Source organism: Echiichthys vipera (assembly GCF_963691815.1).
Source record: "Echiichthys vipera genome assembly, chromosome: 3".
In the NCBI taxonomy this organism is placed as follows: Eukaryota; Metazoa; Chordata; class Actinopteri; order Perciformes; family Trachinidae; genus Echiichthys; species Echiichthys vipera.
The window spans coordinates 32,491,739-32,515,133 of NC_139828.1; the positions used below are offsets into that span (position 1 = coordinate 32,491,739).

Here is a 23,395-nt window from a genome sequence, read left to right on the forward strand (position 1 = left end):
TAAACATGGGACAGGTCTGCTCTGTGTCCCCAGAGTCAGAACTAAACATGGGACAGGTCTGCTCTGTGTCCCCAGAGTCAGGACTAAACATGGGACAGGTCTGCTCAGTGTCCCCAGAGTCAGGACTAAACCTGGGACATTTTGCTCTGTGTCCCCAGAGTCAGGACTAAACATGGGACAGGTCTGCTCTGTGTCCCCAGAGTCAGGACTAAACATGGGACAGGTCTGCTCTGTGTCCCCAGAGTCAGGACTAAACATGGGACAGGTCTGCTCTGTGTCCCCAGAGTCAGGACTAAACATGGGACAGGTCTGCTCTGTGTCCCCAGAGTCAGAACTAAACATGGGACATGTCTGCTCTGTGTCCCCAGAGTCAGGACTAAACATGGGACAGGTCTGCTCTGTGTCCCCAGAGTCAGGACTAAACATGGGACAGGTCTGCTCTGTGTCCCCAGAGTCAGGACTAAACATGGGACAGGTCTGCTCTGTGTCCCCAGAGTCAGAACTAAACATGCAGGTCTGCTCTGTGTCCCCAGAGTCAGGACTAAACATGGAGAGGCAGCGTTCAGTTATTATGCTCCAAATATCTGGAACAAACTTCCAGAAAACTGCAGGTCTGCTGCAACTCTCAGTTCTTTTAAATCAAGACCGAAGACTTTTCTATTTATCAACTGCTTGTACTGCACTTTAACTTCTATCAATGGTCCTGAAAAATTAAACTAAAATGACAACTGACAACTAAAAATAATTTTTCAGAAATTGCTTGCCTTCTGCTACACGGTGGTGTAGTGGTTAGCACTGTCGCCTCACAGCAAGAAGGTCACAGGTTCGCATCCCGACCTTGGCCTTTCAGTCCGGAGTTTGCATGTTCTCCCCGTGTCTGCGTGGGTTTTCTCCGGGTACTCCGGTTTCCTCCCACAGTCCAAAGACATGCACGTGTTAGGTTAATTGATGAGTCTAAAATTGCCCGTAGGTGTGAATGGTTGTCTGTCTCTGTACGTCTCTATGTGCCCTGTGATAGACTGGCGTCCTGTCCAGGGTGTACCCCGCCTCACGCCCGATGTCAGCTGGGATCGGCTCCAGCACCCCCGCGACCCCGACCCCGGGATAAGCGGTTGAAGATGAATGAGGATGCTTGTCTTCTTGATATTCTGTTTTTATTTTTTTATTTTTTTTTTATTAAATTATAATTTTACCTGAATGTCATTTTATATCTTAACGCCATTTTATGTGTTTCTTTCTAATGCTTATATTTGTTTTATAAAATCACTTTAACCTACCTTAATGTTGAAACGTGTTATACAAAAAAACTTGCCTTGCCTTAGTTTTAGCTAACTATTTTAACAACTTTAAGCTAATAGAAGACTATTGTAGTGTTCTTTAAAAATTTTAAAAACATTCATTGTTTTATTATCTCATCAGAATCAGAATCAGAAATACTTTAATAATCCCAGGGGTAAATTATTTCGAGCAGTAACAGGCAGCGTGCAACTTTCACACACGTGCACTGATCATGAAGGAATTCCAATGCAACATGCAGCTGATAGATCTCTTTTACAGCACGGTAGACAAGGGAACACATGACAATCCTACAAACAGTAATTATTTATCAGTATTCAAGTTTATTCCCTTTTTTCAGCTTATGCCTACCTTAAAGTTTAATATTTTATCGCTCATATCCTTGGGTCAGAGATGGGATGTGTGTGTCAATGAGGACTATGTAATGATCAAAAGCTCCAGAAATAACTATGGTATGCTTTGAAAAATCAGCCGTGATGCTAAACAAAACATTTGTCTGTATGAAAATCCACAACTAGTGCTGCAAATTAAATGGCAAAATACGTCCTAACGTATGTAATATGTCTCTGCCCTCTAGAAGAGTTACATTCACTTGAGTTGAGTTTTGTTTTTACCTTGACTTGAGCATAAAGGGGGTGGATAATTAATTAAGTAACCAGGGTTATGGCAAAATTGGTTCATCATAAGATCTGTGGATAGTACTACTCAGTTAATGTGAAAGTGTCACACCGTGGTGAGAGGTGTCCTGTCTTTGGTTTTTGTCTCGTGAGATTCATGTTTTATTTTGAAAAGTACTCTTCCTCTTGTTTCCGGTCACTTGACCTTCCTCCTGTGTCACCGCTCTGCTGTGTTCCCTGATTACCTGATTGTGTCCACCTGTGTCACCCTCCCTCATTTGTATATAGTCCTCGTCTTCCCTGGTCTTGTTGTCAGAGTATAGTGTCTTGCCATGAACCACCAGCCATTACCACAGACTTGTCTTTTCTCGTCTCTAAGTGCTGCGTCGCATATATTTCTGTTTCCTGGTTTACCCCTGAAGAAGAGTAATTTTTTTGTTTCTTAAAGTTTTTAGGTCAGCTTTAGTAGCTAGTTTATTTTCATTGTGCCCTTGTTTTTCCTCCTTTTGGAGTGTTTTTGATTTGTAGTGTCATTAGCTCTGTCCAGCATGGGTTTTGTTTGTAGCCTTTTGTTTTCCCCTCATTGTGAGTTATTTACTTTTGTGTAACTTTTCATAAATAGTATTTCAGATCAGTGTAGTTATGGCCTGTTGTCTTTTTATCCCTTTGGAGTGATTTTCAGTTTATTTGTGTGGTGTTTCTTCTGTGTTTATTCCCTTGTCCAGTGGCCCTGGAGTAGATGGAATCGAAACAAAATCAAACAAATCAATCTGGGGCCGTATTCAACAAGCGTCTTAGAGTTTCATTTTACACTTAAGTCCTGAGAATTTGTGAAATTTAGTCCTACTCTCAAACTTAAGAATAAAAGCTATTTATCAACTTTCTTAAGTCTAAGAATCACTCCCGCTCTCCAAGATATTTAAGAGACCTCCAGAGGTGTCCTAAGTGGTTAGGAGTTGCCAGCAGGGGATGGCACTGAGGCGAGAGGGACACGTGCGTGAACGTTTAGGGAGCGGAAGGATGTCCTGGCTTTGTTTGATGACGAGCAGCTGATCACGGTATCGTTTAGACAGAGCGGGTATTATATTTGACACAGATAAAAGTTAATAAATTAATAAGGGCGTCATCTCATCAGCAACATCCCACAGCAGAGCTTTCACAGCAGAACTAAAGGTCATCACAATGCTTCGATATCTCGCTACTCGGAAAATGCAACAGTGTAATGCTGATGATTTGGGGCCATCTCTCCACCATCTCTCTAGTATTTGTACTTTGTTACCTGACACCTCTGGTCTGTTCTATCTCGCTCATCATCATTATGGCATGTGCAATACTGCACAACATTTGTTAATTTCCAGCTTAATTTTTTGTCTCCGCAGTGCCTGCAGATCATCTGTCTCTTCTGCTAAGTCGCTGAATCACTCACCTTGGCCTGAAAAACAAAAGAGATGGCATGCTCAAGATGTGATAAACTTAAGTTGATGTCTTCTTTTTCTTTTTCAAGAATGCGCTGCACAACTTCCGCAACTGCGCTCAAGTCTTTGCCAGGTGGTCCTCAGAATAGAAGAAGAATATACAAATTAATTTATTAGATATGAGCGAATAAGGTGGCATGCAAGCAAATGAAAAAGAAGCACTACATACCAGTGTGCATGGAGCAGGCCGATTTCACTTCTGTTTTTCAAGAGAACGTTATACCACTTCTCACAGTCAGCTGGTGACCAATGGCTGAAGGTTTGAGAGGCGTTTAGTTGATTTGATATGTCTTCCCATGCCTGTTTTTTGTCATGGCTGGTAAGCGTCGGGCTGAACTTGCCTTTAATGATGAGCTTCCTTTCCTCGACTAGCTCTACTAACAACAGTGTCTCCGCCTCTCGCCAGTTTGGTTTTCTTTTCGATTCCATGTTGATTGCTGCATGTGGCTGCAGTGGGCTAGTATCTGGTCTCACTTTTAAACAACAAATAGATCACCTTATTAAAAAAAGTTAACTTTGGTTTTGGTATTTTGTAACATTCCAGGCACAGCTTTACCTCAAATGTAAAAAAACGACTTGTTTCACAACTCATCCTTCCTATCATTGACCGCTTAATATTATTTATAATAAGCTATGTAGATTAATCTTAGGTTGTTTATTTTTTACCCATCACTTGTACTCTCTTTAACAGACTTGGATGGCTTCCCTTCGACAAAAGATGCCCCCGTCCGAACTACGAGTGGCAGATCTAGAGGATCAATACATCGACAACGCCACCTTAGGACTTGCACCTAAAGAGTATACTTTAACTTTAATTTCTCTGAGGGTTTCCAAAAACCACCCATACACAGGTCCCTACACAAATGAATACAGGCATGATGTAAAATAATTTAACAACCTTTATTAGAAAACAATAAAACAATTTCATTTATCAAGTTCTGTCTAAAACATTTATATCATTTAATTTAATTTAATCTTTAACACCAGTGATGTTCCGCCTACACCAATACAGTCAGTCAGGAAGTGGAAGGCAGTACACCCCAGCTAGCTCTGGCAGAGGTCCCTGCACTCAAATAATTCAAAAGAGAAACAAAACAATATATTAAACAAATCACTGCAACTCAAAAGCAAAAGGGGAAAAACCATACAAGAAAAGGTATAAACGTGGCAGGTCCTCAACTATAGGCGCTGCGGTAACCCCTCCCACCCCAACTGACGTCTCGCTATGGGATTGGGGTGGCGCACAGGTGAACTCACCTACACTTAGCGAGAGAGATTGAGTGTCAATGCAAAGACTTAACTGATTACTATTGAGCAAGGCAAGGCAAAAGAAAGAAAGAGAACTTTGAGCAAGTTAGAGGCACGTTAGAGGCAACGTTAGAGGCACGTTAGAGGCAACGTTAGAGGCAAGTTAGAGACAAGTTAGAGGCAAGTTAGAGGCAAGTTAGAGGCAAGTTAGAAGCAAGTTAGAGGCAAGGCAGGGCAAACAGCAGCCCAACGCCAAACAACTTCAGAAGAAAACAAAGTAAACCGTAAACTAGCAGACAATGGCATTTAGCCCACAGCACTGGTTACCTGGATCCTGCACACATCAGTGCTGGTAGCTTCTAGGGGCTACGGCGGCAACAAAAGCTAACCAGACGAGGACGCACACGGCACATACACACCAACCCAAGCCCGACGCGTCAACCTGCAGGACGCACACACATCACTCCGGCCTGACGCTTCAACCTACAACACAGGACTGTCAGCACAGCATCGTATTACCTCTTCACATCATGAGACTACACTACATACCTGTAAGATGCACACGGCACACACACCACCCTGGCCCGATGAGTCAACCCGCAGGACGCACAGCGCATACACCCGTGGACGCTACGGCGTGGCGGAGCTGCAAGCTGGCCGCGCTTGCTTCGGCAGAGGAAAGAGAAAGACTAAACTACCGGGGGGGGGGGGGGGGGTGTATATAAACCCCCCCGCATTAGCGGTTGAGAACTCAGCTGCACTACAAACAAACAAGACTGTGGGACACCAGATAACTGAAAATGCAAACATAATATAAACCATCCGGTTACATTCCTCCCCCCCTTAATTTTATCAGTGACCCACTGATAACCTACACACTGAGACTACTCGTATTAAGACCACGGTCTAAAAATGGCTGCAGCCATACTACTAGAACCCACAACCTGAGAAGCAGTAGCCCTGTCTGCCTCACCCCTTACAGGCCCTGGAAGGTGGTGGAGGTTTGAGTGTTGGCCTGCAGTGGTCCGGGAAGACTTCCTGGGAGCAGCTGAGCCCATGCTGGATGCTCCTGTTGGCACAGGGGAAGGGACAGAGGCCTCTCTTGCCACTGGAGGTGAAGTTGCGTACTCTCTTGGTGGGGAGCTTGGCTGCACTGAAGTGGGTGGATGCTGGCCTGGCCTTCTCAGAACCACCCACAGTCCGTCATCCTCACCGATGTCCGACGCACTTTCGGAGGAATCCTGCAGCTCCTTCTCAGGACACTCAGGAGGCAGGGTCAAAGCCGGCTTCAACATCGTCCGGTGCACAGTCCGCACCCGAGTCAAATCATGCACTGGAGCAATGGAATAGACAACCCCACCTGGCTCTGGCGCTCTCACCACTTGGTAGGTTGTCGAGCTCCACACATCCTGGATCTTACGGCGCCCTCTAACGCCATGGTCCTGCAGGAAGACCCTTTGACCAAATTCCAGTGGCTCACTCAGTGCTCCTTGATCATGCCGCTCCTTCCTCCGTCTGGCGCAGTTTCCATCCGTCCCCTGGCACAGTCGAAGGCCAGGTTGAGAAGTCGTTGATGCTCTGCCACCCAGTCACACACTTTCCCTGCTGTCAGCTCAGGGAGATGGCCCAGCAGGAAATCAACAGGTAAATGAGGTTCTTGACCAAACGTAAGAAAATGGGGGGACTCACCCGTTGACTGATGAGGGGTGGTGTTGTAATGAAACACCAAATGGGAAAGATGGTTGGGCCATTGGCGTTTCTGGTCAGATGGGAGGGTGCGCAGTAGATTATGCAGTGTCCGATTAAATCTCTCACACTGTCCGTTGCCCTGGAGATGGTATGGGGTGGTCCGGGTCTTCTGTATTCCATACAGTTCACACAGCTGTTGAACCAAAGGACTTTCAAAGCTCCTCCCCTGGTCAGAGTGGAGGCGCGCTGGAACTCCATAGCGATGAAAACACTCTCACCAATATCTCAGCCACGGTAGTAGCCTTCTGGTCCCGGGTCGGCACCGCTTGGGTGAACTTGGAAAATACATCTGTCATTACCATAACGAGTTCCCGTCCATCCTGGGCCGGTTCCAGCAGAGTGAAATCAATGGCAAGGACTTGGTTGGGCTCTGCGGCTAATAGATGACCCATAGGAGCCCGGGTCTGGGGCTGTGTGCACTTCGCCAGGATACAGCGCTCACACTGTTGACACCAGTTCCTGATGTCTTGATCCATCCTCGGCCAGTAACACCGCTGCCTCACCAGCTGAGATGTCCGCTCAATCCCCTGGTGCCCATGGTTTTGATGAAGCTGTTGGAGTATTTCCTCTTTCAGACACTCAGGAAGGAGAAGCTGGAGGGTCTCTTCCCCACCATCAGGACGGAAGAGCCGGCGATACAGCAAGCCACCTCTCTGAACAATACGGTCCCACTGCCGCACCAGACCACGCACCTGAGGGCTTAGATGTTCTTTTTCTGCACGACTCGGCACCCGCTTGTCACTCCAGAAATGGCGGAAGGCCCCAATAGCTGCATCGCCTGCTTGGAGTGCCTGGAGATCAGCTGGAGACCGTGAGGGGAGGGCAACGACCGCTGCCTGAATACCTATATGCTGATGCTCTCCAGCGGCTCCCTGGATATCCGGTGGTACAGCGGTACCAGGCAGCATCTGCTCGAAGATCTGGACCCCAGCGGCTGGCTGCCTCGAGAGGGCATCGGCGTTCTTGTTAGTGCGACCTGGTCGGTACCAGACACAATAGCCAAATGCCGATAGCTCGGCCACCCAGCGCTGCTCTGTAGCGCCTAGTTTAGCTGTCTCTAGATGGCTCAAGGGGTTATTATCAGTCCACACAACACACTTATGACCGCACAGATATTCCTTGAACTTCTCCACCATCGCCCATTTCATGGCGAGGAACTCCAGTTTCATGGAGCTATAGTTCTTCTCAGCTGGGTGCAGGCTGCGGCTGGCGTAGGCAACCGGCCTCACTCGTCCCTCCTGCTCCTGTGACAGGACAGCTCCCAACCCAATGTGACTGGCATCGACTTCTAAAATAAAAGGCACGGAAAAATTAGCAAAGGCCAAGATGGGTGCATTTACTAGGCGCGCCTTTAATTCAGAAAAAGCTCCCCTCACGGTCCGCCGACCATGCCTCTCCATACAGCGGCCCCCGTCCTCTTCGTGGCTTACTCCCAGCCAACTCAGCAACCAGTCTGTGCAGCGGGGCAGCCAGCTTAGCAAAACCCTTGATGAATCGTTGATAATAACTTGCAAAGCCGATGAATGACCTCAGCTCCGTGACAGTGGTGGGACGTGGCCAGTCAGCCACAGCAGAGACCTTACTGGGTTCGGTGGACACTCCCTCTCGAGAGATGAGGTGGCCCAGGTATTGCATCTCCTTCTTGAAGAACCTACATTTCTCCAGTTTCACTTTGAGCCCTTCCTGGCCCAGACGGCTCAGCACAACATCCATTCGGCTCAGGTGCTCCTCTATAGAGGAAGAGAAGACAATTATATCGTCCAGATACAACAGGAGAGTCTGACAGTGCTGTGCCCCGAACATTCGCTCCATGAGACGTTGGAATGTCCCAGGGGCATTACATAATCCAAAAGGCATACGATTAAACTCAAACAACCCAAATGGTGTGCAAAATGCAGTCTTTAACTTGTCTTTCTCTGCCACAGGTACCTGGCAAGATCCATTGTGGAAAACCACTTAGCTCCAGACAATGCATCCAAAGATTCCTCAATGCGGGGAAGGGGGAAAGCATCCTTCCTTGTTTTCTTATTAAGCAGGCGATAATCAACACAGAGCCGCAGGCTGCCATCTTTCTTCTTCACCAAAACAATGGGTGAGGCATAGGGGCTACTGCTCTCCCTAATTACCTGGGTTTCCAGAAGCTGATGTATGTGTGCCTTTACCGCCTCATACTCCGAAGGGGGGATACGCCTGTACCACTGCCGCACAGGTGTGTCGTCTACAAGAGGAATGTCATGACATATTAAAGTGGTACAACCAAGGTCACCTTCAAATGCAGAAAACACTGGTTCATGTTTTAATAACAAGGCTCTAACCCTACACTGCTCTGCCTCCGAGAGTACAGATGGATCAAGGTCCCTGATCTCCTTCTGGATGGCGCTTACCCCTGCAGTCTGCGACATTATGGTTGCAGTAACACACCCTTCCTCGCCCTGTACCTTACTCAGCCCTGGAGGAAGACTCACCACCTCTGCTGACACCAACAGGCCTATGGGACAGCGGGGCTTAAGGCTAACTGCAGTCACCCCCACATTAACTACTGGTATGTAGGCAGTGCCTCGAACAACACGTACCAGGGCAGAAGACACCAACAGGCCAGCAGGCAGACAATAGTCAGGACTCAATGGCTCAACCAAAATGGACCTCGGGGTACCAAACAGGTAGCAGCTACAAACCTAGTTGAGCCTGCAGGTATACAAACCCGCTTTCTACCCCTCAACCTGGCTAAACAAGGGCGTGAAGGAGAAGACTGAACCTCTGCTTGCTGACAGAACTGAAAAGCCGGCAGCCAGGGCCCAGATGGCTCCACCACCGCAGAGAGGTCAAACTACTCGGGGCCACACTGACAGATGAGCCCCTGGTAACATCCTTTTATAATGTTCATGCCCAAGATGCCTGGCACTTCAGGGGGGGTTACTTGTGCAGGTGGATCTTTAACCACCAAAACGCCACGCCTGGGGATTAGACAGCCGAGGACCTCAACATCTGGTTCCAAATAACCCAAATATGGAATTTCCAACCCGTTAGCAGCTCTGAGCTCTAACCAGTGGCAGGACTTCAACTTATCCTGAAAGTTCTGTCTGAAGAAGCTCTCTGAGATGGTGGAAACCATGGACCCTGTATCAAGAATACAGTTAACATTCACACCTGCCAACTTAATGACTACCCGGGGAGAGGGAGCAATCAGGCGTTCTTTTACTACAGCATCAATTACACCATGGTCTGAGCCTTGTATGTCCCCACCTAATGTCTGGCTCTGCACATTAGGGGGTGCTAGTTTTCCATCTGTGGGGGGGCTAGTGGATGCTACCTGAGAGGCGCTGACACTGGAAGGGGGACGAGGGTGAACACGCGCATTCTCACAGTCCCTAGCATAATGGCCTGGGCGCTGACATCGTCTACATACAACACTATTTAGGCGGCTGATGTGGGGCGCTGGAGGTTTCTGCATGGCTGCTAGTGTCTGGGTGATTTGGTTTAGCTGCTCCTGCTGCTTGTGTACTAAAGCTGTTAACGCTGCCAGTTGTGAAGAAGTGGAGCTAACCTGTGAACAGTCAAATTGAGGCTGCAGGCTGGTGGTCTGAGTAGCACAGAAAGCAGACATAGGGTGACCATTACCCTTACTAACTGGCCCTCCCTCCCGTTCCCACCTAATGACCCTGACCTAACGTCCAGCAAGGTACGGTCAGGGTCATTACGGACCAGTCTCTTCAACTCTCTACGCAGGTCAGAGTTATTGACATGTTCTACAAAGTGGTCACGTAACAGAACATCAGAATTAGGAACTCTAGTGGGAGAGCTTGCAACAACTTTTGCCATTAAACATTGCAACGCATGAGAAAATTCTTGGAGTGATTCACCTGCCAACTGTTTCCTGGAGAAAAAGTCTTGCTGTAATGAAATATAAGACTTAGGGCATCCATACAATTCTTTCAAGATAGCAAAGACACATTCCGGATCTTCTCGTTCGGCACGGGGCTGGTATTTGATCTCATCCCGAGCCTCACTCTCTAAATGATCATATGAAACATGCTTGGTCGCTGGTTCCCAAATGTCTAGCCCTCATGCTGAATTGAACTTCTTCAATCCACTCATCAATATTAATACCATGACTGCCCCTGAAAACAGGACATCGTCTCTCACGTGGGAGATACACAACACGCTCAGTGGGGGCAGAGTTCACAGACAGTCCTCTTGAACTTGACCCCCGTCCGAACTACGAGTGGCAGATCTAGAGGATCAATACATCGACAACGCCACCCTAAGAGTATACTTTAACATTAATTTCTCTGAGGGTTTCCCAAAAACCACCCATACACAGGTCCCTACACAAATGAATACAGGCACGATGTAAAATAATTTAACAACCTTTATTAGAAAACAATAAAACAATTTCATTTATCAAGTTCTGTCTAAAACATTTATATCATTTAATTTAATCTTTCACACCAGTGATGTTCCGCCTACACTAATACAGTCAGTCAGGAAGTGGAAGGCAGTACACCCCAGCTAGCTCTGGCAGAGGCCCCTGCACTCAAATAATTCAAAAGAGAAACAAAACAATATATTAAACAAATCACTGCAACTCAAAAGCAAAAGGGGAAAAACCATACAAGAAAAGGTATAAACGTGGCAGGTCCTCAACTATAGGCGCTGCGGTAACCCCTCCCACCCCAACTGACGTCTCGCTATGGGATTGGGGTGGCGCACAGGTGAACTCACCTACACTTAGCGAGAGAGATTGAGTGTCAATGCAAAGACTTAACTGATTACTATTAAGCAAGTCATGGCAAAAGAAAGAAAGAGAACTTTGAGCAAGTTAGAGGCACGTTAGAGGCAACGTTAGAGGCACGTTAGAGGCAAAGTTAGAGGCAAAGCAGGGCAAACAGCAGCCCAACGCCAAACAACTTCAGAAGAAAACAAAGTATACCGTTAGTGACAACATCCAACCAAACTAGCAGACAATGGCATTTAGCCCACAGCACTGGTTACCTGGATCCTGCACACATCAGTGCTGGTAGCTTCTAGCGGCTACGGCGGCAACAACAGCTAACCAGACGAGGACGCACACGGCACATACACACCAACCCAAGCCCGACGCGTCAACCTGCAGGACGCACACACACCACTCCGGCCCGACGCTTCAACCTACAACACAGGACTGTCAGCACAGCATCGTATTACCTCTTCACATCATGAGACTACACTACAGACCTGTAAGATGCACACGGCACACACACCACCCTGGCCCGATGAGTCAACCCGCAGGACGCACAGCGCATACACCCGCGGACGCTACGGCGTGGTGGAGCTGCGAGCTGGCCGCGCTTGCTTCGGCAGAGGAAAGAGAAAGACTAAACTACCGGGGGGGTGTATATAAACCCCCCCGCATTAGTGGGTGAGGACTCAGCTGCACTACAGGTGCCGGTACGGGGCGTGTCACACACCTGCCGCGATCGCCATGCCAGCTGTAAAACAAACAGACTGTGGGACACCAGATAACTGAAATGCAAACATAATATAAACCATCCGTTACACATGGACTAGTTTTTCTGCATCTTTCTTAGACACAATGTTCCTAATTTTCACAATATGACGCAGGTGAAAATATGCAGTTCTTGTCGTTAGTTTTATGTGAGAACCAAAGGACATATCCAACATCATTCAGGGTAACACTATCTTTAGATATAGAGTTTCGGAGGCCTCCGGGTCAAGTACAATAACTTCAGTTGTATCTGAGTTTAACATCAGAAAACTGCAGGTCATCCAGTTTTTTATTTCCTTAATGCACATTTGAAGTTTAGCTAACTGATCGGTTTCTTCTGGTTTGATCGACAAATATAATTGTGTATCATCGGCATAACAATGAAAATGTATGGAGTGCTTTCTTATAATATTTCCTAAGGGAAGCATATATAAGGTGAAAAGAATCGGTCCAAGGACAGAACCCTGTGGGACTCTGTGGCTACCTTTAGTGTACATGGAGAATTTGTCATTACAGTTTTTTTTTATTGCTTTGACCTGTTTGAAGAAACTGGTAAGCTCTCAGTCTTCATCATCACTCTCTCAGCAGAGCAAAAGACACCTCTTGCAAAGGAGTTAACCCATTGTCATGGTTTTGACACACTTCCCGCACCCTTTTGCAAATCAGTTAACGCAGATGTCATTCAAGCAGTCCAAACTCCATTGCTTTAGCTGTGGTAACCAAACAGAAAATATATGTTCCCATCTCTTAGAAAGTTCTTGACCAGTATGAAATCACTGAAGCACCTGTTTGACACTGCTTCACACAACTTTTCAATTTGCAATCAGTATTCCCATGATATAGATGCAGAGGCATGCCAAGGCTGGATCAGGCATGCAAGAAGATTTTTCCCAAGGTGCATCGCAAAAGAAAATATTGAGTGTGATGTAGATGAGGCCATGTGGCCTATTTGTCAAGAGAGAATTGACTAGAAGAGATTTTTTTCTTTATATTATATTATTTTCTTTATATTTTCGTTAGATGTGGTTTCTGTTGGAATATTTCATTTCTTAGCCACAATCTCAAAAAAAAAAGAATGAATACTGCATTCAATAAAATTTAAAAAATCATTGTATATGATTCTGGATCTATTTTTTGCAAGAAAGCAAATTGGCACTGATATGTAAGCTGCTGACCAGTAGTGCAGCAATGATTCACAATGAGAGCTGAATTTTGTATATTGATGCCCCTTGTCTAATGACTGATTGAAAGCGCTTATGCACTTGTGTGCAAGTTGTGTTGTTTGAGGGCAAAATTTGATTTTGGTCCATATTTTAAATGTTTTGGCGGAGGTAGAGCCTTTTGCAGGCAAAATGAGTAATTTTGACCGTTGGTGCCACTGTTTAGGCCTTTGCGTTAACATTTTTGAAAAATGTGAATTTTGAGTCGACTACTGCGTAAAAGCAATCAAAAAAAACTGTAACATGTATGGCAAAGAGATCTATCGGATAAATAAGACTTAAACCAGCTTAACACGGTTCCTTTAATGCCAATTAGATGCTCCAGTCTCTGTAGCAGGATGCGATGGTCAATAGTGTCGAAGGCAGCACTAAGATCTAGTTAAACAAGTGCAGAGACAAGTCATTTATCTGAAGCTATTAGAAGGTAATTTTTACCAGTATAGGAGTGCTAACTAAAGGTTACATTTCTTTAAGTAACCTCGCTGGAATAGAGTCTAGGAGACAAGTAGAAGGCGTTGATGTCAAAATAGTCGTCACTGATTGGATGCCGTGGCGTGATATCGCCACGTGTGGCGGCTGCTGGTCTTTCAAGGAGGGGGATGCTCATTTTTCCGGCCTACATCATAAATGTGTTTATCTATTTATATGTAAATTCTACCCTTCGTTCCTTTTCAAGAAAATGATCTGTGACCTTGTCATACCAACTAGGCGTCTTCTCCAGGGAATTTACCAGTGTCCTCTCAATTGCCAGCAGAGCTAGTGTAGAGGCTTGAAAACAGCTAACTGTATAAATAAGTTAATGGAGAAAAAAGGCAGTCACCCCCCTATTTTTCTAATTATTATTTTTATTATTCATAATTCATTTTCTATCTCTTGTTTCATCTTTTCAATTCAATGTAATTGACTCCTCACCCATATAATTTAACTGCAGATAAGCCCACACCATTCATGGTTGTACTGACAACATTTCACATCCAGGCCGCTAGCAGGCGCATTGCGCTTGGGCCGAGAATAGCATTCCTGGCATGCACAGGGGAAGAATAAATCCTCCTGCCGTGAAGTTAACACCAGCTCCTGTGTGTCTCTGTTATTTTCACTACAGGTCAGTAAACATGTCTTAAAATGAGTGGACATGCAATATTTCAACAGTTGAAACATGTAACTTATGAGATCGTTTGCACAGCTAGCCTTGGCCCAGCTGGAGCTGCCGCGCCAGGCTACTGTGAAGTGTGACCGCCTGTGAGTGTGGGGAAAGAAACCGCAGAGGGACAGAACGGAGTCGCCCAACACAATGCTAGTCGTTTTAACAAAGACAAAGTTGCTGGGGATTGGTAAAGTCTCCGGATCAGTTCAAAACAACGGAATGAAAAACTTGGAAAATGTTCTGTCCGGTTGATGTTTATTCTTACAGATTGCTGATTCGCTCATTTAGCTTCAATCAAAAAAGGATTCGGCCTCAGACAGCTCATCCAATCATCATGCAGAAGCCGAGGGTCCGGGCCAGCCCACTGTCCCATAGACCCCCAGAGACGCTGAGCATCCGATGGGCGGGACAAAGCCCAGCATTTATCCAATAAGCGTCTAGTTTGGCTGCAGTGGAACAACCCGCTCTACGCTTCCCCATTGAAGTCAGTAGAAGCTGAGCGTCCGACTATCTAAAGCGCTGTGGTGCTGTGGGGATGAATTAGAAGGACGTTGACCTGGTTACCTGTGATAAGGAGCTGATTCTGAAAAAAAGATGAAGGCTTTCTAGCGCGTATTTAGTCAATGAAATGTCCACACAGCAGTACATATTTCACCACTTTTTTCTTTTTTTTGGAAAAAGAGCTGTCTCACTGATCCGCTGATCATCAGCGAACATTCAGAGTGATACATCTCCTCTGGAGCTTCCTAAATCCCTCGGGGGCCTTTGTGAACGGCCATTTGAGAGGGAATGCCCTTTACTAGCAGACAGATTTTACCCTAATGGAAACGCACGTTATGTGTGTTGTTTTGTTTTTTTTTGCTCTTTTTTTTCAATTTTTTTCATTTATTTTAGCAGACCTTAACAGAGAAACAGGTAAAACACATGTACAGCACATCTGCTTTAAGGTGAAAAAAAAAAGAAAACCACATACAAAAACAGAAAACCCCTAAAATGAATCCCGCTATGCCTCCCAACAACCCACCTCGGACACGGTCACAATAACAAAAAACAAGTAACCAGTTAACATGTAACAAAAGTAGATAACGTAAGGTAAAGTAAAAAATAAATTAATAATAATAATAAAAAAATAAAAAGGAAAAAAAAGAGAAAAACACACTAAAACTAATAGCAAAAATAATTAACGTAATTCAAGAAACAGAAAGACAACAATACAATAAATGGGGGGGGGGGGGGGGGGGGGGGTCTCTCTCCTTCCAGCACTATGAAGTGTCCTCAACATCATCAGGAACAACAGTGATTCTATTGCTAATAAAAGCCAGCAGTGGGTCCCAGGTTTCGTGGAATGCCTCCAAGGATCCCCTGTGAAAACCTCAACCTCTCCAACCGGAGACACTGTAAAATTTCATGCATCCAACTATTATGAGTCAGTGGAGAAACATGTTTTCATTTAAGGAGAATTTTAGGTCTGGTTTGCAGGGTGGTAAAGGCCACGACACGTTGTGTAGCTTACAGCGGTTACAAGCGTCACTGTGACTGGGGTATATCTTAGCCAGTTTAGCGTTGGTGAAATGGGCTCTATGAAGCACCTTCCACTGTAACAGGCCGTGCCTGGCAAAAATCGAGGATGAGTGGACCAGTTTCAGAATGTCCCTCCATTGGTCATCAGTAATGTCCACCCCCAAATTGTTTTCCCCTGCATTTTTAGGTGAGGCAGTGGGGACTGGGCTTAGAAGAGCAATCATAATATAAATGACAGATATCATTCGTTTGTGTTGTATGTCGAGAGACAGGAATTGGTCCATCTCAGCTTCAGGGGGGCGGTTCGGAAAATGTGGGAATTGCTTTTGGATAAAATGTCTCATTTGACGGTACCGAAAAAAGTGGCTATTAGGTAGGCTGTATTTATCAGACATAGAGGCAAAGGACGCAAAAACCCCTTAGTCATACAGGTCCTTAAGAGTTTTTTGGCCCTTATCTGACCATATGCGGAATGCAGGGTCGGTGCAGGAAGGGAGAAACGCATGATTTTTCAAAACTGGGGAAAGGACCGAAGCCCTTTGCAAGCCGTACTGCTTTCTGAACTGGATCCTCATTTTAATGGCATTAACAACAACCGGATTGGATGAGACCTTGTGGACAGTTATGGGGAGCTGTGAGCAAATCGTAGAGTGCAAAGAGCAGGATGAAAATGCTATCTCAGTATGAGCCCATGGTGGGCAGGAGTCTGCCACTTCACCGCAGAGCCAATATAAAAGTTTATTAATGTTGCAAGCCTAGAAGTAGTGGCGGGAACTAGGGAGTGCTCCTTCGGGTCTATGGGGTTGAAGAATATGTTTTTTGATACGGGCTGGTTTATATTGCCAGATAAAGGCGTTAAGTTGTTGGTCCAGGTTAGTGAAGAACGATTTGTTAAGACAAATTGGGAGGTGTTGAAAAAGGTACAGAAACTTTGGTAAAATGACCATTTTAATAAGATTAAACTGGCCTGCAAGGGACAGGGGGAGGCCTGCCCATCTAGACAAGTCTGACTTGCATTTATTCAATAGTGGCTGGAGGTTCTTTTGAAAAAGGTCCCTGAGGGAGCTGGTGACAAAAAAACCCAAATACTTGAACCCCTCGTCAGCTGTTTTATAGGGGAATATGGATTGTGGGAGTGATCTCGCCAAGTTGTTGACAAAGAATAACTCACTTTTCTGAATATTCAATTTATTCCCCGATAGGTGTCCAAACTGATTAAGAATTCATGAAACTGGGGGGAGGGACGTTGTGGGGTTTGAAATTAATAAGGGAGGGTCATAGGCATATAAGGAGAGTTTGTGGACCAGGCCAAAACGAGTGATGCCTTCAAACTCATTCTGGGTTCTAAGCCTGATGGCTAATGGCTCGATGGCTATGTTGAACAACAAAGCCAAATTTCTCCAAAATATAAAATAGGAAGCCCCACTCTACCCGGTCGAAGGCTTTCTCCGCATCTAGCGCCACTACGACCTCAGGAGTGTCCGATCCATGTGAGAATATGATGTTGAGTAGCCTTCTGGTGTTGAAGAATGGATGTCTCCCTCATATGAAGCCTGTCTGGTCTTGTGAAATTATCGATGACATCACACTTTGGAGGCGAAAAAAAACCAACATAAAACAAGACAGTAACAATGTGACCAATCTAAGGGGTTCCCCCATAGAAAAAACACATTCTGAACTCTCCAGCTCAAACTAACCACTAAACTGAACTTCCGGGGTCTCCTCCCTTATCAAACAGTGTTTGACCCCTTAAAGTCACATGAGAATAATAGTAAAGATTAAAACAGAAATAGTATTAATAATTATGCCAGAACAGACATTAAATTAGTCAGCAGAGTGTACCAAGATGCCCTGGGGCATGAGGGTATTTTTCTACCTCAGCTCAGATGAATAGGATACATTTATAAAGCCCTCCGCTTTGCATTAGAATGCACGCCGTATCGATACAGGTCACCTCTGCACATCAGACTATAAAAAGTGTCAGGCTTCAGTAAAGCCCTTTAACCAAACAGAGAACAAGAATACTTCAGATAACACTGTGGCGGTGGGTGATAAAAAGTTTGAATAAAATAAAGAAATATATAATAATGAACAAAAATCCACATGCAGAAGAGCTTCCAGTGCTTGGCATGAAGGCTGACTAAAGAAAATATATGAACTACGGTCAGTCATAGCACAGCTACACAGTCAGCACCACACCAACTCATGGTTATCCAGACAACATTATAGCGGCTCGTCTGCGGTGAAATCAACAGCTCTCATCAGGGCTCCTCTGTGGTAGATGTTATGAAGGTTTTCGCCTCGGTGACCGTGGAGAGCCTTTTCCTGGCTCCGTCCTTCATTGTGATGACCAGACTCGCGGGCCACAGCAGCGTGTGTCTGAAGCCCAGGTTGTAAAGCTCCAACATCACCTCTCTGTATTTCTGGCGCTGCTCCACCACCTCCGCAGCGTAGTCCTCGTAGACGGCGATGGGAGACCCTCTGTATTGTAGCTGGTCTCTCCTGGCTTGGGCTTCGCGTATGATTTTCTCCTTCACCTGGTACCTGTGCAACCTGATGATGACAGCCCGTGGTCTCTGTCCTGGCTTCGATTTCTCAGCTAGTGTGCGGTGAGCCCTGTCACACTCTGGCGGTGATTCCAGAAAGCCTTCCCCGAAAACCTCCATGAGCAGCTCTGCGAAGAAGGCTGTGGGCCGCGGACCTTCAACAGATTCTGGTAATCCAATCATTTTGATTATCACCGGCTCCGGGCCTCCGGGTTGCTGACTTTAGCCAGCAGCTTAGCGTTGCTCTCTTTTAGCACGGCACAGGAGGCCTCCAGCGTTAGCAGACGCTCGTCCTGTAAATTTGCATTTACCTCGAGGGAGCCTATCTTCTGAGCGTGGTTGGACACTGTGGCGTAGATGTGGTCTAGCTTTGCTTTGAGCGTTGAAATGGAGGCTTTGAGCTCGGCAGAGAGGGCTTTGATCTCGGCGCAGAGGGCTTTCATGCTAATCTTGCCACCTGCCTCCTTTGCGGAGCTAGCCTTCGCCCACTGGTCTTTTACAGTATGTCTGTTCTGATGTGTCGCATATTTAGGTGGTGTATCCGTTAAACGAGACAAATATTTATATTGTTGTGACTTTCAGGGTCCTGAAATTATCAAAAGTCGCGAGAGCAAGACTCGACCCGTGTCTACTCCATCTCAGCCAAACCGGAAGTCCTTTTTTTGCTCTTTTGTTAACTTAATTGACACACAGTCACCTCTCTACTTCAGGTCCGTCCAGTATATGTTCCCTTCTTAAATCCATAAACAAACATTGTATGTTCTTATTACACTTCTGTCCTTACTACAAATCTGACTCAGAAGTTGGATATATACGATTTCTGATTATAAGTGAACGCAGCATAAGCATTGGTGACGATCTGGGCCGACAGACCAACCGCTTTCACCAGTGTCATTAACATGGCGGCTTATTTACATCTAGCCTTGGAATGTCATCACAGACACACATTGTACATGTTTATTTTGATGGTGAGAGGTAGGTTCTATATGAACATGGTTTGTATGTTTGCAGGAAAGGATCAAATGTCTTATCAAGCTGCATGCACATAAAATCCCCCTTATAAATTGTCTGGTGCTTCATTGGGACCTAGAAAAGCAATCCCATGCTCCGCAAGAAAGGCTTTAAAGCTCTTCGAACACATCACTGAGGCCTTGTACATGCTTCCTAAAATAATCAAATGCTCTCTTGTAGTTTGTGTAACCTGTGGTGGTGAGTCTATCCTTTTGATCTCTCGCTTGTTTTGGTTTGCCATATAATCTGCACATGAAGTAGAATTCTGCTTTGTCTGTGTGCATGATTGCATGTGTGTGTGTGTGTGTGTGTGTGTGTCATCATGGCAAATTGTGGTCCTGGAGATACCACTGTAGAAGGAACAAGTTTCGAAGAGGTGTGTCCGTCTGTCTGGGCAGAATTTGTCACCACAATAGCGTTGCAACATTACGAAATACAGTCTTGAAGTTAGTGTGGGGGCCGGAAGGAGGGAAGCACTGTTTTTATAAAGCCTACTTTTAATTTACAATTAGTTAGTATTTCCATGTCTATATGGTCCTTCATATTGGAGGGTATAGATGTGGTCTGGTTTTGTTAAGATTCCAATTTGGTGTTTACTTCAAATTAATTGTTTTTTGAGAAGGTTTATTCTGCTGTTCATGTGATCTTCTTCTTTCCTTCAGGGTGTGTTCTTACTCAAACACCAAACACTGTAATAGTTTGACATTCTACCAAGCCATTTGCTGCCTAAAAAGTGAAATATTTGTTGTATACAATAAAACTATATTTGCATGCCCTCAGGCAGACAGAGATGAAAATAAAACCCTTGCTGACTTGAAGTGTTCGATACAAAAGATTTTATTAAAGTAAGCAAGCGTGAGATAAATGCTTCCCATAAGACATCACGGAGACAGACATAATGTCAAAATGTATTCACAAACACAAGCATTTGTCTCCATTGTAATAATAAGAAACCCCTGCAGACATTCATGCTTATGAACGTGTGCACACAATTTTAAGAATTTTTGTTCAACACAAACATTTTGTCTATTTCATGTTCTGAAAAGGGTTGAATAACAGTGACTAAGCATTCGTTCACATTAAAACATTAAATGAATTTAGTTGAAGAGCAACAATCAAAACCTATAAAAATAAGAATTATGTAAAAGTAGATCAACATTAACTCACTGTCCCATGCATTTTCCATTATTAGGAAAAAAACAAATCCAGAACTGATCATGTTGAAAGAAATGTAAACATACTTGCAAGGTTCATGATCAACCTGAAGTTGTTATTTTAATGCAGTTAGATGTGTATTAGCTATTTGCAGAAATGTTGTGTTCTAAGGAAAAACAAGGTCAGATACAGAACAAGACTAAAGGTGCTTTTAGACAGCCAACAGTATAATACTGTTTTTCTAAACAGGCTAATCCTAACTTTGTATAAATGTGTACATGATGCTGTGGATAGCCCACTGAATAGTTTAGGCAGTAGGATCGAAGTTGTTGCGATGTTGCTGCTGCAAATTCAAAATACAGAACACTGACTCGCTATTCCGCAGGGATATGTTGTTTTTCACCGGAAAAAATCCATACTGTCAGACTCCTAGTTACCATCTTTGAGCCTGTTGTCTTGACCCAGAAACGACTGTTATTTATAATACTGTATTTGGCTGGATAAAAATCACCAAAATTACTGCAAAATCTGTGCACATCCATCTGTCAGATTTTTAAATATTTAAAAGGTGAAAGGGTGGCAGGGGGATCACTAACGTCATTGTCTTGGGTGAATGTCTGTGCAGAATTACATGACAGTCCATCCAGTAATTGTTGAGACAATTCAGTCCAAATTGATGGACTGGTAGACTGACATTGCCATTCCTACAGCCCTGCTAACATAGCAAAAAAAACTAAATTCATATGCAGTCAAAGCAAACAAGACCAAAACAAAACCAATGACCCATGTGTTCAAGAATGATGTCAAACTGCAGCATCCTTGATTGTTGGGTCTTACAGATTCCAATGTCATGATATAATGTTATTGTAGTTCAACGTACATTTGAAAATGCAAGACATCTAGTTTGTTGAGGTGAACTGAGCCATCTTAACTTTTATGAAGACTGAACTGTCTACTGTCAGCAACTTTAACTGGCCAATGAGAACAAATTATAACAAATATTAACATTCTCTTGAATAAATTAACTGGGCCTACACTGCATGCCAAATTACAGATATAATGGATTATTAGTCCAGAATATGTTCACAAACATATACGTTTGCATAAACAGTCCAAACAGTGGACAAAAAAGAGCCTAGATTGTAACATTTTATCTAACAAAAGTGAGGATATAAATGTATTCTTCAATCAAATAGCCAGATTTTGCAGTGCACTAACATAATGGTTGCTTGGGTGCAATGCATATGTTGGTGTCAAGTAGAAACTGTGGTTTGAACATGCAGCTACATGTCAAACTGCTATAGCACACCATAAACTGACATAAACATGCAGTGTCTCTCATAAAAAAACTTGAAAAGTTGCATTGCCAGAAGTTTGAACTGCATTTAAAAATGTTACCCACATTACAATTCATTGAATTTCTCTTGCATCACCATCTTGTGGTAAGTAGATGTTGTGCTAATATTGGTACTTTCAGTTTAATTAAAGGCATTGATTCAGTTATTACAGTGTTGAAGGAAAATACATTGTCATGGAGAGTTAGGCTATTTTTCGACAGTGGGGGTGTTGGTGGGCTTGCCATACTTTGGGGATATGTTGCTTTCTTACCGCAGTAAGAAAAAAATCACAGCTCTAGTGACATCCAGACTCTATAGACATGTGAGGTGGTACTTAGACCTTAGACTGTTTAGAAGAGGAGTCAGCCACAGTGACGTCACCCATAAGTTTGTGGACTACTGTTTTGAAGCGTTGAGTTTGGTAGAGGAACCCACCATGCTGCTCTGAGAGCCAGCATATGTGCTGCCCTTGCTGTAGAGGAATCTTTGAGAGCCAGAGACGCCACTCTTCTGGGACAGACCTCCTGCCTCCTGGACCAACTGCCCTTCATTGCTTGTTTGCCCTCCAACCACCAGGACCCTCTGAGATCCTGAAAGCCCTCCTAGCTGCAGAGTGCCCCCCTGCAAGAGGCTGGTCTGGCTCCCTTTCAGGCCTCTCATTGTCCCTGCAGGGACCTTGCCCTCCACAACCATCATGGTCTGGGAGCCAGAGAAGTTTCCGGTGTGGATCAAGTTGGCACCGCCCCCCTGGACCCCGCTGAACACCATCTGGGGCCCCTGGACTTGTCCGCTGGACATCACTGTCTGCCCCTGAACAACCATGCCTTGGGCAGGTCCAGTTTGGGTGCCGTTAAGCAGCACCATGCCTTGCAAGTTGGAGGTTGGTACCTCAGCCAGGAGCACGCTGTTCTGAGCCTGGGGCTGGACTATGTACTGCATCGGCTGCATCACAGGGGCGGTGGTGTAGTAGACAGGCTGTGGCTGCGGCTGTAGCAGGAGCATCTGGCCTTGATTTGCTGTCCCTTCCCTCACCGTGGTCATCCCTTCCCTCACTGTGGTCATCCCTTCCCTCACTGTGGTCATCCCTTCCCTCACTGGTGTCATCCCTTCCCTCACTGTGGCCGTGCTTTCCTTCACCACCTGAGAACTCTCAGATGTCTCCCTGATCACAGTCTGAGGGGCGGTCGGCTGCAGCTTGGGTGGAGGCGGCAGCTTGACACTTGATACTGAGGTCTGAGTGTTGATGGAGGCACTGGGCAGAGGAGTGAACACTTGTTTGACTTCAGTTGGAATCTTCTTGCCTCCGCACACCTCAGCAAGAGTCTTGAACTTTGTCCCGAGGTCATCTAGGAAGTGCAGGTCATTGTCAGACTCCAGCAGGCTGCAGCAGCCCACTGAGCCAGCAGGGGAGCCCTGGCCCTCGTAATCATAAACCAAAAGACCATCCTTCCCTCCAAGGTTCTCGTTCTCACTCGTCACCTTCTGTTAAAAAAGAAATAGGAAATTATTAATAAGGTTACCTAATACAGGCCCAAGTACACATCATGTTTTTTTTATGGCACTTGAGCTATTACAAGTATACCTATTTTTT

The 23,395-nt window shown here is 45.1% G+C and overlaps 1 protein-coding gene across 1 annotated transcript in view; it reads right to left on the reverse strand.

The window, feature by feature from the left end:
• Positions 1 to 20,141: 20,141 nt before the first annotated feature.
• Positions 20,142 to 23,395, reverse strand: part of LOC310966720 (desmoglein-2.1-like) — a 29,534-nt gene continuing 26,280 nt past the window's right edge. Inside the window, exon 14 of the mRNA XM_083940566.1 lies at positions 20,142 to 23,286. Within this exon, the coding sequence (XP_083796692.1) occupies positions 22,201 to 23,286 (1,086 nt within the window). The 3' untranslated portion in view covers positions 20,142 to 22,200. The remainder of the gene's footprint in view (positions 23,287 to 23,395) is intronic.